General features: G+C 33.7%; 1 protein-coding gene across 1 annotated transcript; it reads left to right on the plus strand.

Moving 5' to 3' along the window:
• The first annotated feature begins 3,957 nt into the window (after positions 1-3,957).
• LOC129882219 (DNA-directed RNA polymerases II and V subunit 6B-like) lies at positions 3,958-6,957 on the plus strand. The gene is made up of 6 exons (XM_055956419.1): positions 3,958-4,117; positions 5,803-5,836; positions 5,935-6,113; positions 6,235-6,286; positions 6,386-6,453; positions 6,564-6,957. Exons 1-6 carry the CDS (start codon positions 4,086-4,088, stop codon positions 6,631-6,633), a joined length of 435 nt encoding a protein of 144 aa, XP_055812394.1. The 5' UTR covers positions 3,958-4,085; the 3' UTR covers positions 6,634-6,957.
• Positions 6,958-18,196: the final 11,239 nt, after the last annotated feature.

Consider the following 18,196-nt stretch of genomic DNA (forward strand, 5'->3'; position numbering starts at 1 on the left):
TGTTTTGTCACACTTTATTTTGATTCTTTGGAATAATATTATGCTCGTGTTGATTTATGATATGATCACTCAAAGTCGTATTTTTTCTTGATTTCAGATTTTTTTAACAAAGAAAGTGATTTTTTGAGATAATAACTGTTAGTTGAGTGATCATTTGAGAAATTAACTCTATTATGCCGTCTCTAGTTTCTAATTTCTTGTTTTCTTTGGATGAGCTAAAATCTGACGGATGTCTTGCAAAAAATTAGCAATTTTCTGATAGTAGGTGTACTAATTTATGTTTTTCAATGGAGTCAGAAATTTTAATTAGGAAATTAAAAAAATACCGCATTAAAAGTATTCTTCATATATAGAAGATTCGACAAATTATGATATACATACATAGAGAATTTAACCTATATAATATAATTTTTTGAGGAAGAATATTCAATTGAACTCTCATCATCATACATAGATTTGCTATTGTTTATGGAGGAGTAATATTTTGAATTCAAATAGTGTAGTTTGTCTTGAATTTGAAATAGTGTAATTTATCTTGAATTCAAATAATGTAATTTATCTTAAAATCAAATGATGTAGTTTATCCTTTGTAAATACAAACAGATTTATTCTTCCTTTAGAATAGGTATTAGAGTTTATCTACTCTTATTTTACAAATACTCACACCAATTTCTTTTGGTTGTTATGTATTTGTTCATTGACTTCTAGCACTTAACGATGACTAACTAATTTGTATTTTAATTTTATTTAATTACTTGATAATGATAAGTTGAATTAATTAAATCGACCAAATTTATTTTGATGTAGTCAAGTCTGTTGGTTTTAGACCAAAAATCAAGGATGTCTATAGGTTTTGACCCTCAAATTTTAACCTTTTTAAAAATTAATTACTGATTTTAGCGATATTTTTTATTTATTATCATTTATAGCAATATATAGCAATACTATGATAAATCTACACTTGTATTAAAAGTGAATTATGTATACAATATAAATGTATTATAAGTGTTTTAAAATATATATTATGTTTGTGCAGTAAGAAACTGACATAATGTATTATAAGTCTATTAAAGTATGTGATAAATGTATTATCCATTTATAAAACTTGTATTATATATGTTTTATAAATAGTTCTCTGTAATATGTATTAAAACTGTATTATAAATATATTATAAGTGTTCACTAATTATTATATTTTATTGCCATAGATGATAAATAAGTTTCCTATTTAATATGATATTTAACCTTCACGTGCATAGTAGAATTGTTTCAAAACTTGTCAAAATGAGTTTGTCTCTCACAACCTATCCAACCTAATCTGTTACTGGGGCAAGGTTGGGCTATCATTTTGTAGGTTCTTTAGAAAAAGATTAGCCCGCCTTAGCCCACTAAAAAGATCAGTCCATTTTGATACATCTAAAATTATTAGTTGTTCACACATTAATATTTCTACATATTAATAATAAGTTCATAAATTAAACGAATTTCATTATTAACCATATAAAAGTATATTTGTGTTTATGATGATAGAAGGTTATTTTTGGTACTTTTACTTTTACATTTAATTTTAAGTTAAATAACTGCAAAATTAATGAAAATTTCCAAGTGGTTGGACCATGAGGACACAACTCTATTTAGCACTCAAGAATAGACTTGATCCAATGATTAATGGAGTAAATTGAAAATTATGAGGTTTAGGTTTAAATTAAAGTTGAGAAAAACACAATAGGTGATTCAAAGTTATTTATATATGCTTAAAATTTGTGATTATAAAAAATAAATTTGATTTAAAGTAGAATGTAATCCCCAACTTAAACAGTTCACGTGTTTAGTGTTTGAAAAATATCATCGACTGTAATAAATCATAATTTGTAGTGCAAGAGGATAATAAGAACCCTACATAAAATATTAGATAATTATTGAAGGATGTCAAATTAACGAATTGGGCTGAAACTGAAGGGTCAAAATGAACTGAAAATCGAATTGGATCATGACTTGTTTAACCTAAACAATATTGGCATACTAGTATAATTTATAAAAGGAAAATAGGTCAAAATTCACGGATAGAAAGGCCAAAAAATTAAGAGACCCCAAATCCGATTCGATACTCAAGACCTAAGACCCGGGCCAAGAGACTCGACCTCGACCCAAGAACCAGAATCCAAGACCCTACATATCCAAACCCAAAACACGAGACCTAACCTCGATATGATACCTTGGATCCAACCTTGACCCCGATTTAAGACCCGATATTCGACCCCAACCCTAAGTCGAGATCGACCCTAGACCTAAAATTCAAGATCCAACACTGACCTCGATCAAGACCCGAATTCGATCCAAAACCCGAGATTTGATCTTGATTCGAGACCATACTCTGAAGAAAAACGCAATCCAGGACCCAAAATTCTATCCGATACCCAAGCCTCGAGACTGATTAGAGACTCGAGCTTGAATTCTAGTTGAAATTCGACCCTGAACCTAAGACCCAAGACACAAGACCCGACCTCGATCTCGACCTTGGCCTTGATCGTGACCCGATATCTAGTACTTGAGATTTACCTCTATTCGAGATTCGAGACTTGACGTTGACCTCACTTCGAGATTCGACTCAAATCTGGGACCCCAAGACCCAATTTAGTAGAGAAAGAAAACATGTTGAAATTGAGAATTAAATTGGGCTAAGTTGACAATTGTTTTAAAATGAATAATATTTGAATGAGTTATAATTTACCCAATAAAATTATTTTACGTCCAATCCATAAAAATCCGTGTGAATTGGACGGATCCTTTATTTTTGGGCTCAATTTTGACACTCCTAGGTAATTTCTTTCATTTTCTAAAGTTTTGATACACAAAAGTTACTAAGTTGTTATACTTGTGGAAAATAACAGGTATACATTGGAGTAGTTGATGTGTGCATAAATTGATTCAAACATCATCATTATATATAAATAAGCCTAATACATCGATAACTTTTTAACTTTGTCAGTAAATTTCATCTAGACACTCAAATTACAATAAGTTACAATTGAACACATGATAACATATTACTGGCTTATTGCTAGATACTTATGTGTGTGCTTTCAAACATCTATTAGGTAGTTAAATTAACAAAATAAAATATGTCATCTCCTTTAATTATATTTATCAACCACAATTGGAACAAGTCTAAGGTTTTATGACATATTGACTGAGACTACTAATATAATTAAAGCTGGTGACATATTTTATGTTGTCAAGTGTCAACTTAACTATATTTGAGAACACACACAACCCCCCCCCCCCCCAAGTCTAAGGTTTTATGGCATATTGATTGAGAGTACTGATATTATTAAAGCTGGTGACATATTTTATATATTGTCAAGTGTCAACTTAACTATATTTGAGACACACATACAATCCCCCCCCCCCCCCCCCCCCGAATTAAAAGCGTCCAATAGAAAACAATTTACAATATTTTCAGATAGTCAATTGAAATAAATTGTTGTTCGAGTGTAGAAATAAAATTGGGACAATTTCAAATGTATATAATAAACTAATTAATTTACAACAAATATAATCATATTTTATTTATATAAAAATAATCAAAATCATAGGAAACATACCGTGATTAAACACTGACTATACAATATAGATTAATTATACATGAGCTATACACTGAATATACATTATGATACACTCAAAAAACTGAATATAGCTTGACTATATATGAAATATATACTGACTATACATGCCTATACTGAAGGAGAGCCTTGGAGTAACTGGTAAAATAGATCCTTGTGGTCGGGCCTTTCCCCGGATCCTGCGCATAGCGAGAGCTTTAGTGCACCAAACTGCCCTTTTTTATACATACCTATACAATGAATAATTATTTTTTTAATAATTACTTTGACCGAATAGCCACTGGCTGTAATTTGCCCACTAAAATTTCTTGATAAGTTTAAGGCCCGTAACTGTAGCCTAATCATAATGAGAAAAATAACCCCACAAAATATAATATTAGAGGCGCACAAAAGGGCTTACATATTTTCAGTTCCATTTGGTTTCAACTCGGTATAGCTGCGTTCTCTCCGTATTACACAACAATGGCGGACGACGATTATGATGTGGACGGAGGGTTAGTGCCGCCGCCCTTCATTGCTTTTCATCTTGTTGAAATTTAATGTTTATTTGGTTTATTATGCGTAAACACAAATTGATTTGCCTATTGAATATGAACTTATTTAGGGTTTAGGGTTAGGGTTTATGGAAAAACATTTTAGGGGTTTGTTGTGATTTTACTGTTTCGTTGTTTAGCTTGGCGTGGATGGTTAGGGTTACGCCGCATTGTGTTTTTAACTTTTTGGCCTACTGTCACGCTTTGTTTTCAAAGCTTTTTATTCCTTTTTGAAGTTCTGTTCTTTGAATTTAACATAACCCATTCTCTTGGGTAATTAGTAGTTACTAATTAAAACGTAATCTTATTGGCCCTTCATTAGATTGTGATGTTCCTATAAGCATGGGAGAATTTTTGGTCTTATTCTTCGTCTTCGTTTCTGATTATTGATTTTCTGTCGTAAGTGTTGTGGTCCTAAAATAAACAATTACAAGGTGTCACTTTTCTGAAAGTTTAAGCCTTTAGAGAGGTATTTCACAGGATTAAACTTTTACAACGAGGCAGTTCACACGATTCAGTATGGTAACGGGTGGAAGAAGTCACAGTTCGGTTCTTATTGTCACAAACTAACAAAATTGGTGTGATGATGACATGAGTTGAGCTTAAACTGGAAATTAGCTGACCCCTACCTGATTGGGATTGAGGCAGAGTTGTTGTACTTTCTTGTGCCTGGCACAAAAGAAAAAAAATTAGACCCACATGTGAGGAGCATATTGCAGATCCAAAATAAACAAGTTAGAACTTCACAAATATTTGGAGTTTTTAAATGTTGTGATTCACACTATTTAAAGACAATGATCTATGTATAGTTGGAAGAGTCTATTCTTAAGACGACCTTGTAGGATATGGTGGACAATACCATTTAAGCATTAGGTAGACTGAGGTTGCTCTATAACGGCTTTACCATTGTGTTCAACTTGCGCTATATTGCTGTTGGTAGTATATCACTTGTATCGATGTGTAGATTATGGTGAAACTTAGCTAGTTAGTTCATTTAAGGTAGTGTGGATGGTAATTCTATTTTGTCTTATCAAAATTTGAAAAAAAATAAAAAGTTATTTAACTAGCTGCATCTGGGGGAGTTTCATACGAAGAAACTTCCCTTTCTTTCTTTCTCTTTATTCTTGTTTTATCTCCTCTACGAATTTCGTTTATGACCAATGCCCCACTAGCTAAATAGGCATAAAGAAAAGCTACATGGAAAAAAAGAAGCAAGAATGGGTGAGGATAATCAGCTTTGCTGAAGGTCATTTAGCACTGATATTACAAGTGCCCTTTTTTGCTCAAGAAATGCTTTGTATTAATAATACAACAGAGTTCTCAAATATATTGAAACATTTGAGTATTTCAATAATTGCAGCAAACCTTCTCAATGTATATTGCTTTCTGAAGTGCATGTTTGTACTGTTGTACAAACTCGGCAGATTTTTACTTTTCTTGTGTCAAGCTTTCCCTAGATATGAATTGAATTGGGTAGGGTACTGACCTTTTCTAGTAGCTATTTTTGTGGTTAAACCGTTTGTTACTTGGTTTTGTTGTTTGTCATTTTTTGATTTGGTGTTTGTGAAGATACATTATGTTAGATTTTGGTAAACGTCATTGGGTATTGTACCTATTAGGCATTTTATCTCTTTACATTTGTGCAGATACGTGGATGAGCCAATGGATCCTGAGCCTGATGTAAGATGATTTCTCTTATTTGTAATCCTCATTATAGGTATGTTAATGTTACATAAGTATTTGATGGAGTGTTTTTCATTATTGGGCTTAACTGACAGGAAGGAGCAGAGATTGAAGAAGATAATGGCAACAATGAAGACATACCAGATCCTCTGATGGGTGAAGGCGAGGAAAAAACAGAGCAGCAAGAGCCTGTAGAACGACCTCGTAAGACATCAAAGTTTATGACAAAATATGAACGTGCAAGAATCCTGGGCACTCGTGCACTCCAGATCAGGTCATTTTTCTTTCCCCTCAATTCTGCTTTTACCAAGGTCTTACTTTATAGTTTGATAACTTGTGAAGAGATGCAATATATATATTTTTTTGACCTGGTGAGTTATTTTGTCCTTGAGCAGCATGAATGCACCTGTGATGGTTGAGTTGGAAGGAGAAACTGACCCACTGGAGGTAAGCCTCTTTAAAAATGCAGATTGTGCAACATGTCTATTTGGTGAAGTTTCTAGAGTGACTGATGTCTTTTTTGTCAAAATTCATTTATGCTAAAAGATTGCAATGAAAGAGCTCAGAGAGAGAAAGATACCATTCACAATTCGCCGTTACTTGCCTGATGGAAGGCAAGACTTCCTTTGTCTTTAAGCATCTGTTACTATATCTTCCTCTTTCCTTCCCTCGTTCTATGTCTTGTCGTTTCTCACTTAGATTAATTTTGTCTTGTGTTTATTAGTTATGAAGATTGGGGAGTTGATGAATTGATTGTTGAGGATTCATGGAAGAGACAAGTCGGAGGAACTTGACAGCTGAAGTGCCTCTTTTGCTTGTTGCTACAGGCCTATGAGGAATGTTATCTGTTGTTTCTGGTTGTCATACTCTGCTGAATTGTTGCTGACTTAATATTACCAGTGCTATTTTGGAAAACTCAAGTGATTAAGTCGTACGGGCTGTTTTTTTTAGTACAAGTTCGAATGTGTGTATTTGTCGGAAGTGTCAACCTCTTGATGGAGCTAGGGCTCTGAACTTGGCATGTCTTACAGACTTTTTGTACGCGACGGGGATAATTGCCAGTTGGGTCCTGAGACTCCATAAGTTTATTAAAGGAAGACTGGATTATATTCTCAAGATTTCTAAGTGCGTGCTTGCTCATTTTGCATCTCTCTTTTAAGATTTTCTATATGTTCACCCAATGTCTCTGTTAAACTTCTAAAGATTACCTAAACACCTTCTAAGCAGTTCTTCTGTTAGACTAATTTGTCACTAATAGGTTTACGCAGCTTAGTGAATGTATTCATACTTGCTCAGAGGTTTTGGATTCAAATTCTGGGCATGGAGAAATTCTGTTGGGAGCGTCACCTTCAAATGGGTCCTGCAATGCGTGATTTGAATTTAGTTGGGTCTCCAATACGGGTTTCAGATAGGTGGGAAATTAAAAAAAAAGAGAATGTATTCATGCTATCACGACCACTGAAAGGAGGCAAAAAATCTAAACCCGTAATGGAGAAGGTATGAGGTCGAACTAACTAATATACAATGTGAATTCGAACATAAAATCTATAAAAAAACTTTCAAAATGAGTTTTACATATTTAGAAACTAGGAAAAAAATGTACTATTTAAGAGGTATTTGAGAGAATTATGGTCAAAAAATATCATTTGACTGTTCAAGTAGCAACTAAGACAAGTAAATTTACGAAAAAAGTCTAAATTGCTTTTGAACTATGTGAAATAGAGTACTTAAGGATAAAAAAAATATTCTGTTGTTATTCCAAGAAATCACAAATACCTTCAAGAGTTAATAACGGAAATTTTTAATGACTTGACAATCCACGTGGGATTAATCCCTATACCTAAACGTTGCCAAATATGATTCACTACAAGAAATTGGACTTTTAGCCACTAGAGTAAGAGGTAATTGAGAAAATTATGGTCAAGGAAAATATCATTTCACTGTTCAAATAACAACTAAGACAAGTAAATTTATGAAAAATGGTCAACATTACCCCTGAACTATGCAAAATAGACCACTTATACAATCTGTTATATTTTGAAATAAAAAATGCCTCCGCTGTTATTTCAAGAGACCACAAATACCCTCAAGAGTTAACAACCTAAATTTTTAGCGACATGACAAGCCACGTGAGACTAATCCCTCCACCTAAGCGTTGCCAACTAGGATTCACTACAAGAAATTGAACCTTTGGGCGGCGACAACAATAGTCACAAAATTCTTAAATCCCCCTACCAAAGATTTTCAATGATTTTTAACATTACATTTTTAGAATGATTTTGATCGAATTAACTAATATCCAATGTGAATTCGAACATAGAATTCATAATTTATTTTTTAAAAAATAAAATTTACATTTTTAGATACTACATAAAAAAATGTACTATTTAAGAGGTATTTGAGAAAATCATGGTCAAAGAAAATATCATTTGACTATTCAAATAGCAACTAAGACAAGCAAATTTATGGAAAAGGGTTAAGATTACCCTTAAACTATGCGAAATAGACCACTTAAACCATATGTTATATTTTTAGATAAAAACTGCATCCGCTGTTGTTTCAAGAGACTACAAATACCCTCAAGAATTAACAACCCAAATTTTTAGTGATGTGACAAGCCATGTGGGACTAATCCCTCCACCTAAGCTTGCTAACTAAAATTCACTATAAGAAATTGGACCTTTAGCGCGACAACAGTTGCCACAAAATTTCAAAATATCGCTACTAAAGATTTCATTGATTTTTAGCATTAGATTATAAGAATGATTTTGGTCGAACTAACTAATATCCAATGTGAATTCAAACATAGAATCTATAGTTTTTTTTTCAAAATAAATTTTACATATTTAGAAACTACATAAAAAAATGTACTATTTAAGAGGTAGTTGAGAAAATTGTTGTCAAATAAAATATCATTTGACTATTCAAATTGTAATTAAGACAAGTATATTTACGAAAAATGGTCAAAATTATCCCTGAATTATGTGAAATAGACCACTTATACCATCTATTATATTTTGGGATCGAAAATGCTCAAAAGTTAACAACCCAATTTTTTAGTGATGTTACAAGCCACGTGAGACTAATCCCTCCACCTAAGCGTTGCCAACTAAGATTCACTACCAAAAAATTGTACCTTTAGCGGGGAAAACAGTCACCACAAAATCTCAGAATATCGCCATTAAAGATCTTCATTGACTTTTAGTAGCGACTAAAGGCTGTAGTAACCATAGATTTTTAGTGGCAATTAAAAGTCTCCACTAAAACGTATTTTTTAAATAAAAAAATATGTTGATTAATTTTCGATTACGACCTAATTTTCTAAAATAAATATACACACAACATCCAATATTATTAAGAAAAGCACCAAAATTATACTCAACTCAAATCTCCTATTTCACAATTCATTATTGTACATTTTATGCATTTATAAATGATATAAGAATAAAACATATAGTGTCTTCAAACTCTTCCTTGATCAAAGTCATTTGTGATTTTTTAAAAACAATGTACGTGTTATGAAGAAAAAATACACATAATCATTCTTATAATCTAATGCTAAAAATTAGTGAAACCTTTAGAGCGATATTCAGTGGTTTTGTGGCGACTATTGTCGTCGCTAAAGGCCAGGTTTCTTGTAGTGAATTCTTGTTGGCAATGCTTAGGTGGAGGGATTAGTTCCACGTAGATTGCCACTATCACTAAAAATTTGGTTGTTAACTCTTGAGGGTATTTGTAGTCTCTTGAAATAACGACGGGGGCGTTTTTAATCCCAAAATATAACGGAGGGTATAAGTGGTCTATTTTACATAATTCAGTGGCAGTTTTGATATTCTACTTATTTTGCAGTAAGGGGCCACTCAAAAGTAATTAGACGATTTTCTCAGTTTTATTCGTTTGTGTTAGTCAATGAATCTTTGGTGATATGGTCTTTGGTGATATGGTTTCGGACACTATTTTTCAAAAACCTTTAATCGATCCTCCATAATGGCATAGGGGAATAATATATATAGCCTCACCATACTTCACGCCATGTTTTTATAGCATTTAGGAGACACTCAACAGAAGTTAATTTCTCAGTTATTCGTATGTATGTGCTAATCAATAAAAAAATTTATGATATAGTTTTCATGCACTTTTTTTTTCCAAAACCTTTACAAGATCCCTGTAATGACCTGTTAGAATAGTTGGTATAGCCTCACAGTGTTCCATGCCATTTCTTTAGCATTTAGGAGACTATATAGAAATTAAGCGATTTTTCTCAGTTTTTCATTTGTGTTTTATCAATGATTTTTTCGGTGACATGATTTTCGGACATTTTTTTTCAAAACCTTTGCAAGACCTTCTGTAATGAAATGAAGGAACAATATGCATAGGTTCACCATGATCCACGCTATTATTTTAACATTTAGGGGCCACTCAACAATAATTAGGCGATTTTATCAGATTTTTTTATGTATATTAGTCAATGAATTCTTTTGTGATATAATTTTAGGACCTTTTTTTTTCAAAACCTTCCGTAATTACATGGGGGAACAATACATATAGCTCCACCATGATCCACACTATTTTTTGTAACTAGGGGCACTCAACAGTAATTAGATGATTTTCTCTGGTTTTCGTTGTTATTAATAAATTTTTTGGTGATATGATTTTCTCTGGTTTTCGTTGTTATTAATGAATTTTTTGGTGATATGATTTTCGGCCACTTTTGTAACACCCCTCAAATTTTTTCCCTAAGATTCAGACCCTTCTTGTATTCGGGTAGGGTCGAACTCGAGTATTGTGGAGCATTTGCATTAGTTAAGACGAGTCCTTGAGAAATTGAGAAGTGTTAGAGGTGATGTGGGGTCACAAAGGACCCCTAGGACCAAGCCAAGTCCCCAAAAGATTCATCGCGACTAAGTTTGAGGAGGGGTTCGCTTGAAGGGTTGACTTCTAACGACCCTATCTTTTGATATATGACGATCTGGGTGGCCCACGACTTATCAAATTAAAGTTTGTCGAGTCTTCTTTCCAACGCCACCTAAAGTGTGAATTTTGGAGTTCGGAGTTGGAAGATATGACGATCCTATGACGAACTAGCACAACAGAGATTTTGAGGCCTGGGTTGCAATTGCTGGAAAACTGGGCTTGGCGCCGCAGTGGCGCGATGCGCCACTATCGCGCCAGAAACATGCCTCAGTAGTTTGGGCTCTGGCGCGATGCGCCACTATAAGGTGTGCAGGGTTTTCCACGCCAATTTCCAGAACCCAGAAAATATTGGCCTTGGCGCCGTAAGGGCACGACGCGCCACTATCGCGCCAAGAATGTGCCTCAGTAGTTTGGTCCTTGGCGCGGTGCGCCACTATGAGGTGTGCAGGTTTTAGGCGTAATCAGCCTGGCGCTGCAAGGGCGCGACGCGCCACTATCGCGCCAGGTGCATTTTTGCCTATTTTTCAGAACCTTTAAGAAGGGGCAATTTGGGAATTTTCCCAAAATATATATCTATCACCATAGACCATTTTAGGATCATATTTTTAGCCCCCACTCTCTCTCTAAAAGCCCTAGGAGCTTCTCTCTCTCTCTCTCTTCTTCATCTTTTCCATTTCCAACAAGAATGGTCCAAGAGCTTCAAAATTTGAGTTCTCCATTGAAGACCCAACACAAGGTTTTCTTCAAAGTCTTCAAACAAGGTATGTAAGGCTAACCTAAAATATGGATTGAGTTCTTCCATATGCCCATAGATGTGTTGGTTAGGAGTTGTGAAAGAGTTGCACCTTCTAGAAATGTTTTCTTGGAAGTTTTCCCTAAACTATGGAATGTTTTTAGATACAAATGGTTGATTGATGATTTTAATGGCTTGAGTTACTAAATAGTTATTTTTCATATTATTAACTACGAATGTATTTTTGTATATAGATTTATAGGCATTGACGATATTCTTGAGTTGAGTTTTGTTGAGGGTATGGGTTCACGTTTCATTCACATGAACCCAAGATGAGATTTCTTGTCATAAATGTCTTGAGGTTGAGATGGATAGTTGTGTGTATGTATGTATTGATTGGAATGAAAAGAATGAATTGGATAGTTAAGAATGTCCCTTTTTTTTATAAAATGAACATAAGACTAAAATAAGGAATTCGGAGTGGATGTTTGATGATTGATGTGAATGATGATATATGATGACGATGTGAATGATGATATTTGACGATGACGTAAATGAGGAGGTTATGTTGATGAGGATGTTGTGTGATGAAGTGGATTGGAGTCTAATGTGATTTTATAGTATATGATGTGCATAATTTGAGTTGATTGGAGTCTTAGGAATATTTCGAAAATAAATGATCTTTTGAGGAGGAGCTTTAAATAAATTATTTGTGAACCTTTTTGCATAGACTATTTATACACTATTTTGAGTATAAAGAATTATTAGTTTTATCTTTGATTTAGAAAAGAGTTTAAGTATGAGTTGAGTATGAGGAGCCTTTAAATGAGTTGAGTATTTTTACATTAAAGTATCTATCTTGAGTTTGAGTTGAGGAGTTGAAATTATATTTTAATGTACATAATATTTTCTACATTCATTGAGTTGAGATTGTATAAATTTTTAAAGAGAAGAGTTTGATGATTTGAGATGAGTCGATTTGAAAGAAGGTCCAATGAGATTTGTCATTATGAGTTAATTGAGTTGAAATGAGAACAGAGTTGATGAGGTGGCAATGTTCCACATGAAACTAGCCGTGAGGGCTTGTTTGAGATGATTGGAGGAGTTTTATGAGCATGGAGTCATGGGAGGAGTATCGAGCACCGAATTGGGCAAGAGTATAGTCCATACTCGAACCCAATATCTGTGTTGCCAAACGTAGGGGGGATTGAACCGTTAAAGTCGGATGCTTCCCCGAGAGTTTTTTCCTGACATTATAGGACTTGGTTGGATTGGATCCATGATTGGTTGATTCGTTCATACCCTGGCAAGGTATGAACGGACGCGGCAACAACGTCGGTTTGTTGTACTTTCACTGGCTCATAAGTGATGGTTGTCGGTTAAGAGAAACTCCCATTTAGGTCTTGATAGTGCTCTGAGTCAGTTGAGTTGAGCGAGTTGCTATATGCTTATGAGTTAGTCCTGTCTAAACTATTTCTTATTAGACTTAGGACACTCGAGTGAGTTGTTACATGTTTATTGAGTTGAGTCCTTCGAATTGAATTGTAAAATATTGCATAATTTGATTTGCATATTTACTGAGTTGAGTCCTTTGAGCTGATTATTGAGTTGAATGTTGAGTAGATTGTATATGGTCGGATTGGAATAGATGAATTGTGATTGGATTGAATAGAATGGTATGTGACTAGATTGGATTTGATTATTGAGTTGATTGTTGAGTTGAGTGTATATAATCGGATTGTACATAATTGAAAGGGATCGAATTGTAAATGATTTGATTGAACTGTATTGTGTATGATTGGATTGGACTGTATGGTATATGATTGGTCTTTGTCTAAAATTGTATTATTACTTTAGACTTATGACGCCTTGTTGAGTCTCTCTTATCTTTCTAATTTGAGATATTTAGACCGTTGCTACTCTTCCTTGAGGTATGTTTCATTCTGCCATATTACATACTCGTACATTCCACGTACTGACGTCCATTTGGACCTGCATCGTTTCATGATGCAGAGACAGGTTTAAGAGATCGTCAATTTGAAGCATCATTGGGGATCTATTTCACACTCAGCGTATTGGTGAGTCCTCCCCTACACTCAGAGGACACCGTCTGTGTATTCTTGCCTCGAATTAGCCCTTTTTATTTTGATTTGAGCTAGCCATGAACATGTCATTGGCATCAATTAGATAGTAGTGATAGAGGCTTCATAGACTAGATAGTGATGAGTCGATTGAGTATTCCTATCCTTGAGTTATTCTTGTCAAATTATTTTAATGACAAATATTTTAGTTGATCTGTTGGCCCATGGCCTTTATTCTTCGAGTTGGATGGGTGATTTGAGTTGCCCGCTAAATTATTCTTTATTTTTAAACTTTCCGCTAAATGATTGAATGAATGGATGTATGATCAGGCTATGTGGTTCTCTTGGGAGTCAGAAATAGTTTCTGAGTGCCGATTACGTCTAGGGTACCCTCCCGGGGCGTGAGAACTTTTTTCCAATATTTTTATAGGACTGTAACACCCCCTACAACGTTGTATGTAGTGTTTCAATTCTCGATGAAAATAATACTCCTTCTGTATTTTGGGTATAACTTTTTATAAAATAGTCCAAATTAGGTGATTCAAATTTCTGAATAACTCCAACGTCATTACCTACAACTTTCATGAAGACCATATTTTAAGATTCGAAGGATACATAGGTCAAATAAATTAATTTTTGCAAGACATGGTGATGTGATGAAGCAGAGTATTTGAAGAAGAAAAATCATATCTCACGGTAGGATGCTCCAAATTGGTTGATTCTTAAACGAAATGAAAGTATACTTCTTTATCTACAATTCATATGAAGATACTAAATCTTAATTAGGAAGTTATCTTGTTCAAACGCAGCTACAAAAAAGGGTATTCCGTTAAAAGAAGGTTCATATCACCAACCATGGAAATATCTAGATCCATTTGACATCAACCATGACATCAATAGTCCTCCATTTGACATCATCCATGAGATCACAATCCTCCATTGAATTTTCAAGATTATTCTTTGTAATTATTTTTATTTATTGTTAGGTCCCTCCTCCATACCTATAAATATCCACCTTATTTTCTTATTTTATTTATCAAGCTTTCTCAAGTATCTCTTCTCTCTATACACTATTTTTTTCTCATTCTCAAATATAGTTATAGTTTTTAGTAGTGTAGAAATACTATTTCGGTGATTCTTATACTCCAGGTACTACACAAAACGCTCCGGCGAGGAGAAAAGTCTAGGGGTTCAAGAGTGATCATTGAATTCTTCAATTCGGAGTAAAGCTTCGAATTTCAGGTATGTAAGGCTATTCATAGCATTGGATTGAGTTCGTCCATGTGCCCAATATTTAAATTCATTTTAATTGAGTTCTAGTTGAGTTTTATCCTAATCTTGAATTCTAAATGAATTAATTCTTCTTCTATTAAGTTAGCTATATTTATGCATTGAGATTATTATTATTATTATTATTATTATTATCATCATCATCATCATCATCTCTCATATTATTGAAATTATTGTTCGTGGCTATTTTCCCATGAACCCTAATTGATTTAATGTTCATGAATATTTTTACGCATGTTAATTGGCTTTTAATATTCATTGACAAAAAGAGTGATTTGAATTAATACTATATATGTATTTTATTGAGTTTTATAAGAGCAAAATAATTGAGTTTAAATGAATTTGATTAAATGATGTTTTGGGCAAGATGTTTTGATGAGATGTAAATGATGTTTTGAATTGTAATGATTGATGAAGCGGTAATGAGATGAGTTTGATGTTTTAAATAAAATTCCAATAAGACCAGATGATGATTGATGATATTAAATGAGCACATGTTTTGGGAGTAGGATTGAGCACCGAGTTGGGTAAGAGTATTATTGACTTAAACTCCAGAAATACGTAGCCAGCATAGGATAGAGGCTATACCTCTTAAGTCCCAAAAAGAGGACTTTGATGATTGGATCCAAGATGGTGATGTCCTTTACCCTGGCAAGGTATTGGTTATTCGTTGTATCATCACTAGATCATAAGTGATGGTTATCGGTTAGAGAAACTCCCAACTGAGTAAACATTGTTTATTATTATTATTTTTAAACTTGCATTACATATTGATGTTGAGTTCTGAGCCTAGTCTTCCTGAGAGGAGTTTCTTGATATCTGTCCTTACTTTCCTGCCATTTTACATATTCGTACATTCCATGTACTGACGTCATTCGACTTGCATCGTTTTATGATGCAGATACATGTGTTAGAGATCCTCACCAGGTGCATCGTTGAAGATCATTACTTTCCAGCTATTTGATGAGTCCTTATTGTATTCGGAGGAACTCCTTATCCTTTTATTATTGTTGAGTATTATGTTTCTTTTGAGGTAGTCATGGACATGTCATTGGCGCCGTCTGATAGTGTTAGAGATTTCATAGACATAGTTTGATGATGTAATTGGAGTAGTTCTCCTTTAAAACTACTTCTAAGGATTATTTCTTTCATTTGATGTTGATGATGGCGAGCCCACATAAGTATTCTTATTTTCATTTAAGTCTTCCGCTGATGAACGAATGAGTGATAAGACCAAGTGATTCTCTTGGAGGCCAGAGATGGTTGCTGAGTGTCGGCCACGCCTAGGATACCCTCTCGGGGCGTGACAAGGACCCTTTGTGATGATCTGGGGGGAACAGTACGTATAGCAACACTATGATCTACACTATTTGTTTAGCATTTAGGGGCTACTCAACGGGAATTTTGCGTTTTTTTTTCAATTTTTCATGTGTATTAGTCAATGAGTTTTTTGGAGATATGGTTTTCGGGCATGTCAGGAAAACGCCAAAAAAGAAGGAAATTAGTTAAGCCGATTACAGGATCCTCCGTAATGACCTGGGGGAACAATACGTATATCCTCACCATAATCCACACCATTTTTTTTTAACATTTAGGGGTCACTCGTTAGAAATTAGACGATTTTTTTAATTTTTCGTGTGTGTTAATTAATGAATTTTTTGGTAATAAGGTCTTCGGATACTTTTTTTTCAAAACCTTTACAAGCCCTGTGTAATGACCTGGTGGAACTGTACGTATAACCTCGCATAATCCATACCATTTTTTAGCATTTAGGCACACTCAACCTGAATTAGACAATTTTATCAGTTTTTAGTATGTGCTAGTCAATAAATTTTTTGGTTATATGGTCTTCATGCACTTTGTTTTTCCTAAAATCATTACAAGACCTTCCGTAATGATTTTGGGGGACAGTACATATAGCCTTACACATTAGGTGCCACTCAACAAGAATTAAACAATTTTCTTTGTTTTTGTGTGTGTTAGTCAATAATTTTTTTGGTGTTATGAGTTTTGAATATTTCTTTTCTAAAACCTTTAGAGAACCCTATGTAATGACTTGATGGAACAATATGTATAGTCTCACCGTGATCCATGCTATTTGTTTTGCATTTTGCTCTTTCCTCAATTCTGCTTTTTACCCAGGTCTTACTTTATAGTTTGATAATTTGTGAAGAGATGCAACATGTATATATTTTTTGACCTGGTGTGTTATTTTGTCCTCGAGCAGCATGAGTGCACCTGTGATGGTTGAGTTGGAAGAAGAAACTGCTCTCAACAATGTGAAATAGACCATTTATATCATCTCTTGTATTTTGGGATAAAAAATGTCCTCGCTGTTATTTAAAGAGATCACAAATATCCTCAAGAGTTAACAATTCAAATTTTTCATGACGTGGGACTAATCCCTCCACCTAAGCGTTGCAAACTAGGATTCAATACAAGAAATGGACCTTTAGCAGCGATAACAATCGCCACAAAATTTAAGAACATCGCCATTAAAGATTTTTACTGATTTTTAGCATTAGATTATAAGAATGATTTTGGTCGAACTAACTAATATCCAATGTGAACTCGAATATAGAATCTATGATTTTTTTCAAAATAAATTTTATATATTTAGAAACTACATAAAAATGTACTATATTAGACGTATTTGAGAAAATTATGGTCAAAGAAAATATCATTTGACTGTTTAAATAGCAACTAAGACAAGTAAATTTACGGAAAAGGGTCAAAATTGCCCCTGAGATGTGTGAAATAGACCATTTATACCATCTATTATATTTTGGGATAAAAAATACCCAGTTGTTATTACAAGAGACCACAAATACCCTCACGAGTTAACTGCTAGCGCAAATTTTTAGTGACGTGACAAGCCACATGGGACTAATCCCTTCAGCTAAGCGTTGTCAACTAGGATTCATTGCTAGAAATTGAACCTTTAACGGCGACAACAGTCGCCTCAAAATTTCAGAATATTGCCACTAAAGATTTTCAGTAATTTCATCATTAGATTATAAGAATGATTTTGGTCGAGCTAACTAATATCTAATGTGAATTCGAACATAGAATCTATATTTTTTTTCCAAAATAAATAAAATTTAGATATTTAGAAACTATATAAAAATGTATTATTTAAGAGGTATTTGAGAAAATCACGGTCAAATAAAATATCATTTGACAGTTCAAATAGCAACTAAAATAAGTAAATTTATTGAAAAGGATCAAAATTGCCCTTGAACTATGCGAAATAGACCACTTATACCATATGTTATATTTTGGGATAAAAAATGTCTCTGCTGTTATTCCAAGAGACCATAAATACTTTCAAGAGTTAAC

This window comes from Solanum dulcamara, chromosome 3 (assembly GCF_947179165.1).
Source record: "Solanum dulcamara chromosome 3, daSolDulc1.2, whole genome shotgun sequence".
Taxonomy (NCBI): Eukaryota; Viridiplantae; Streptophyta; class Magnoliopsida; order Solanales; family Solanaceae; genus Solanum; species Solanum dulcamara.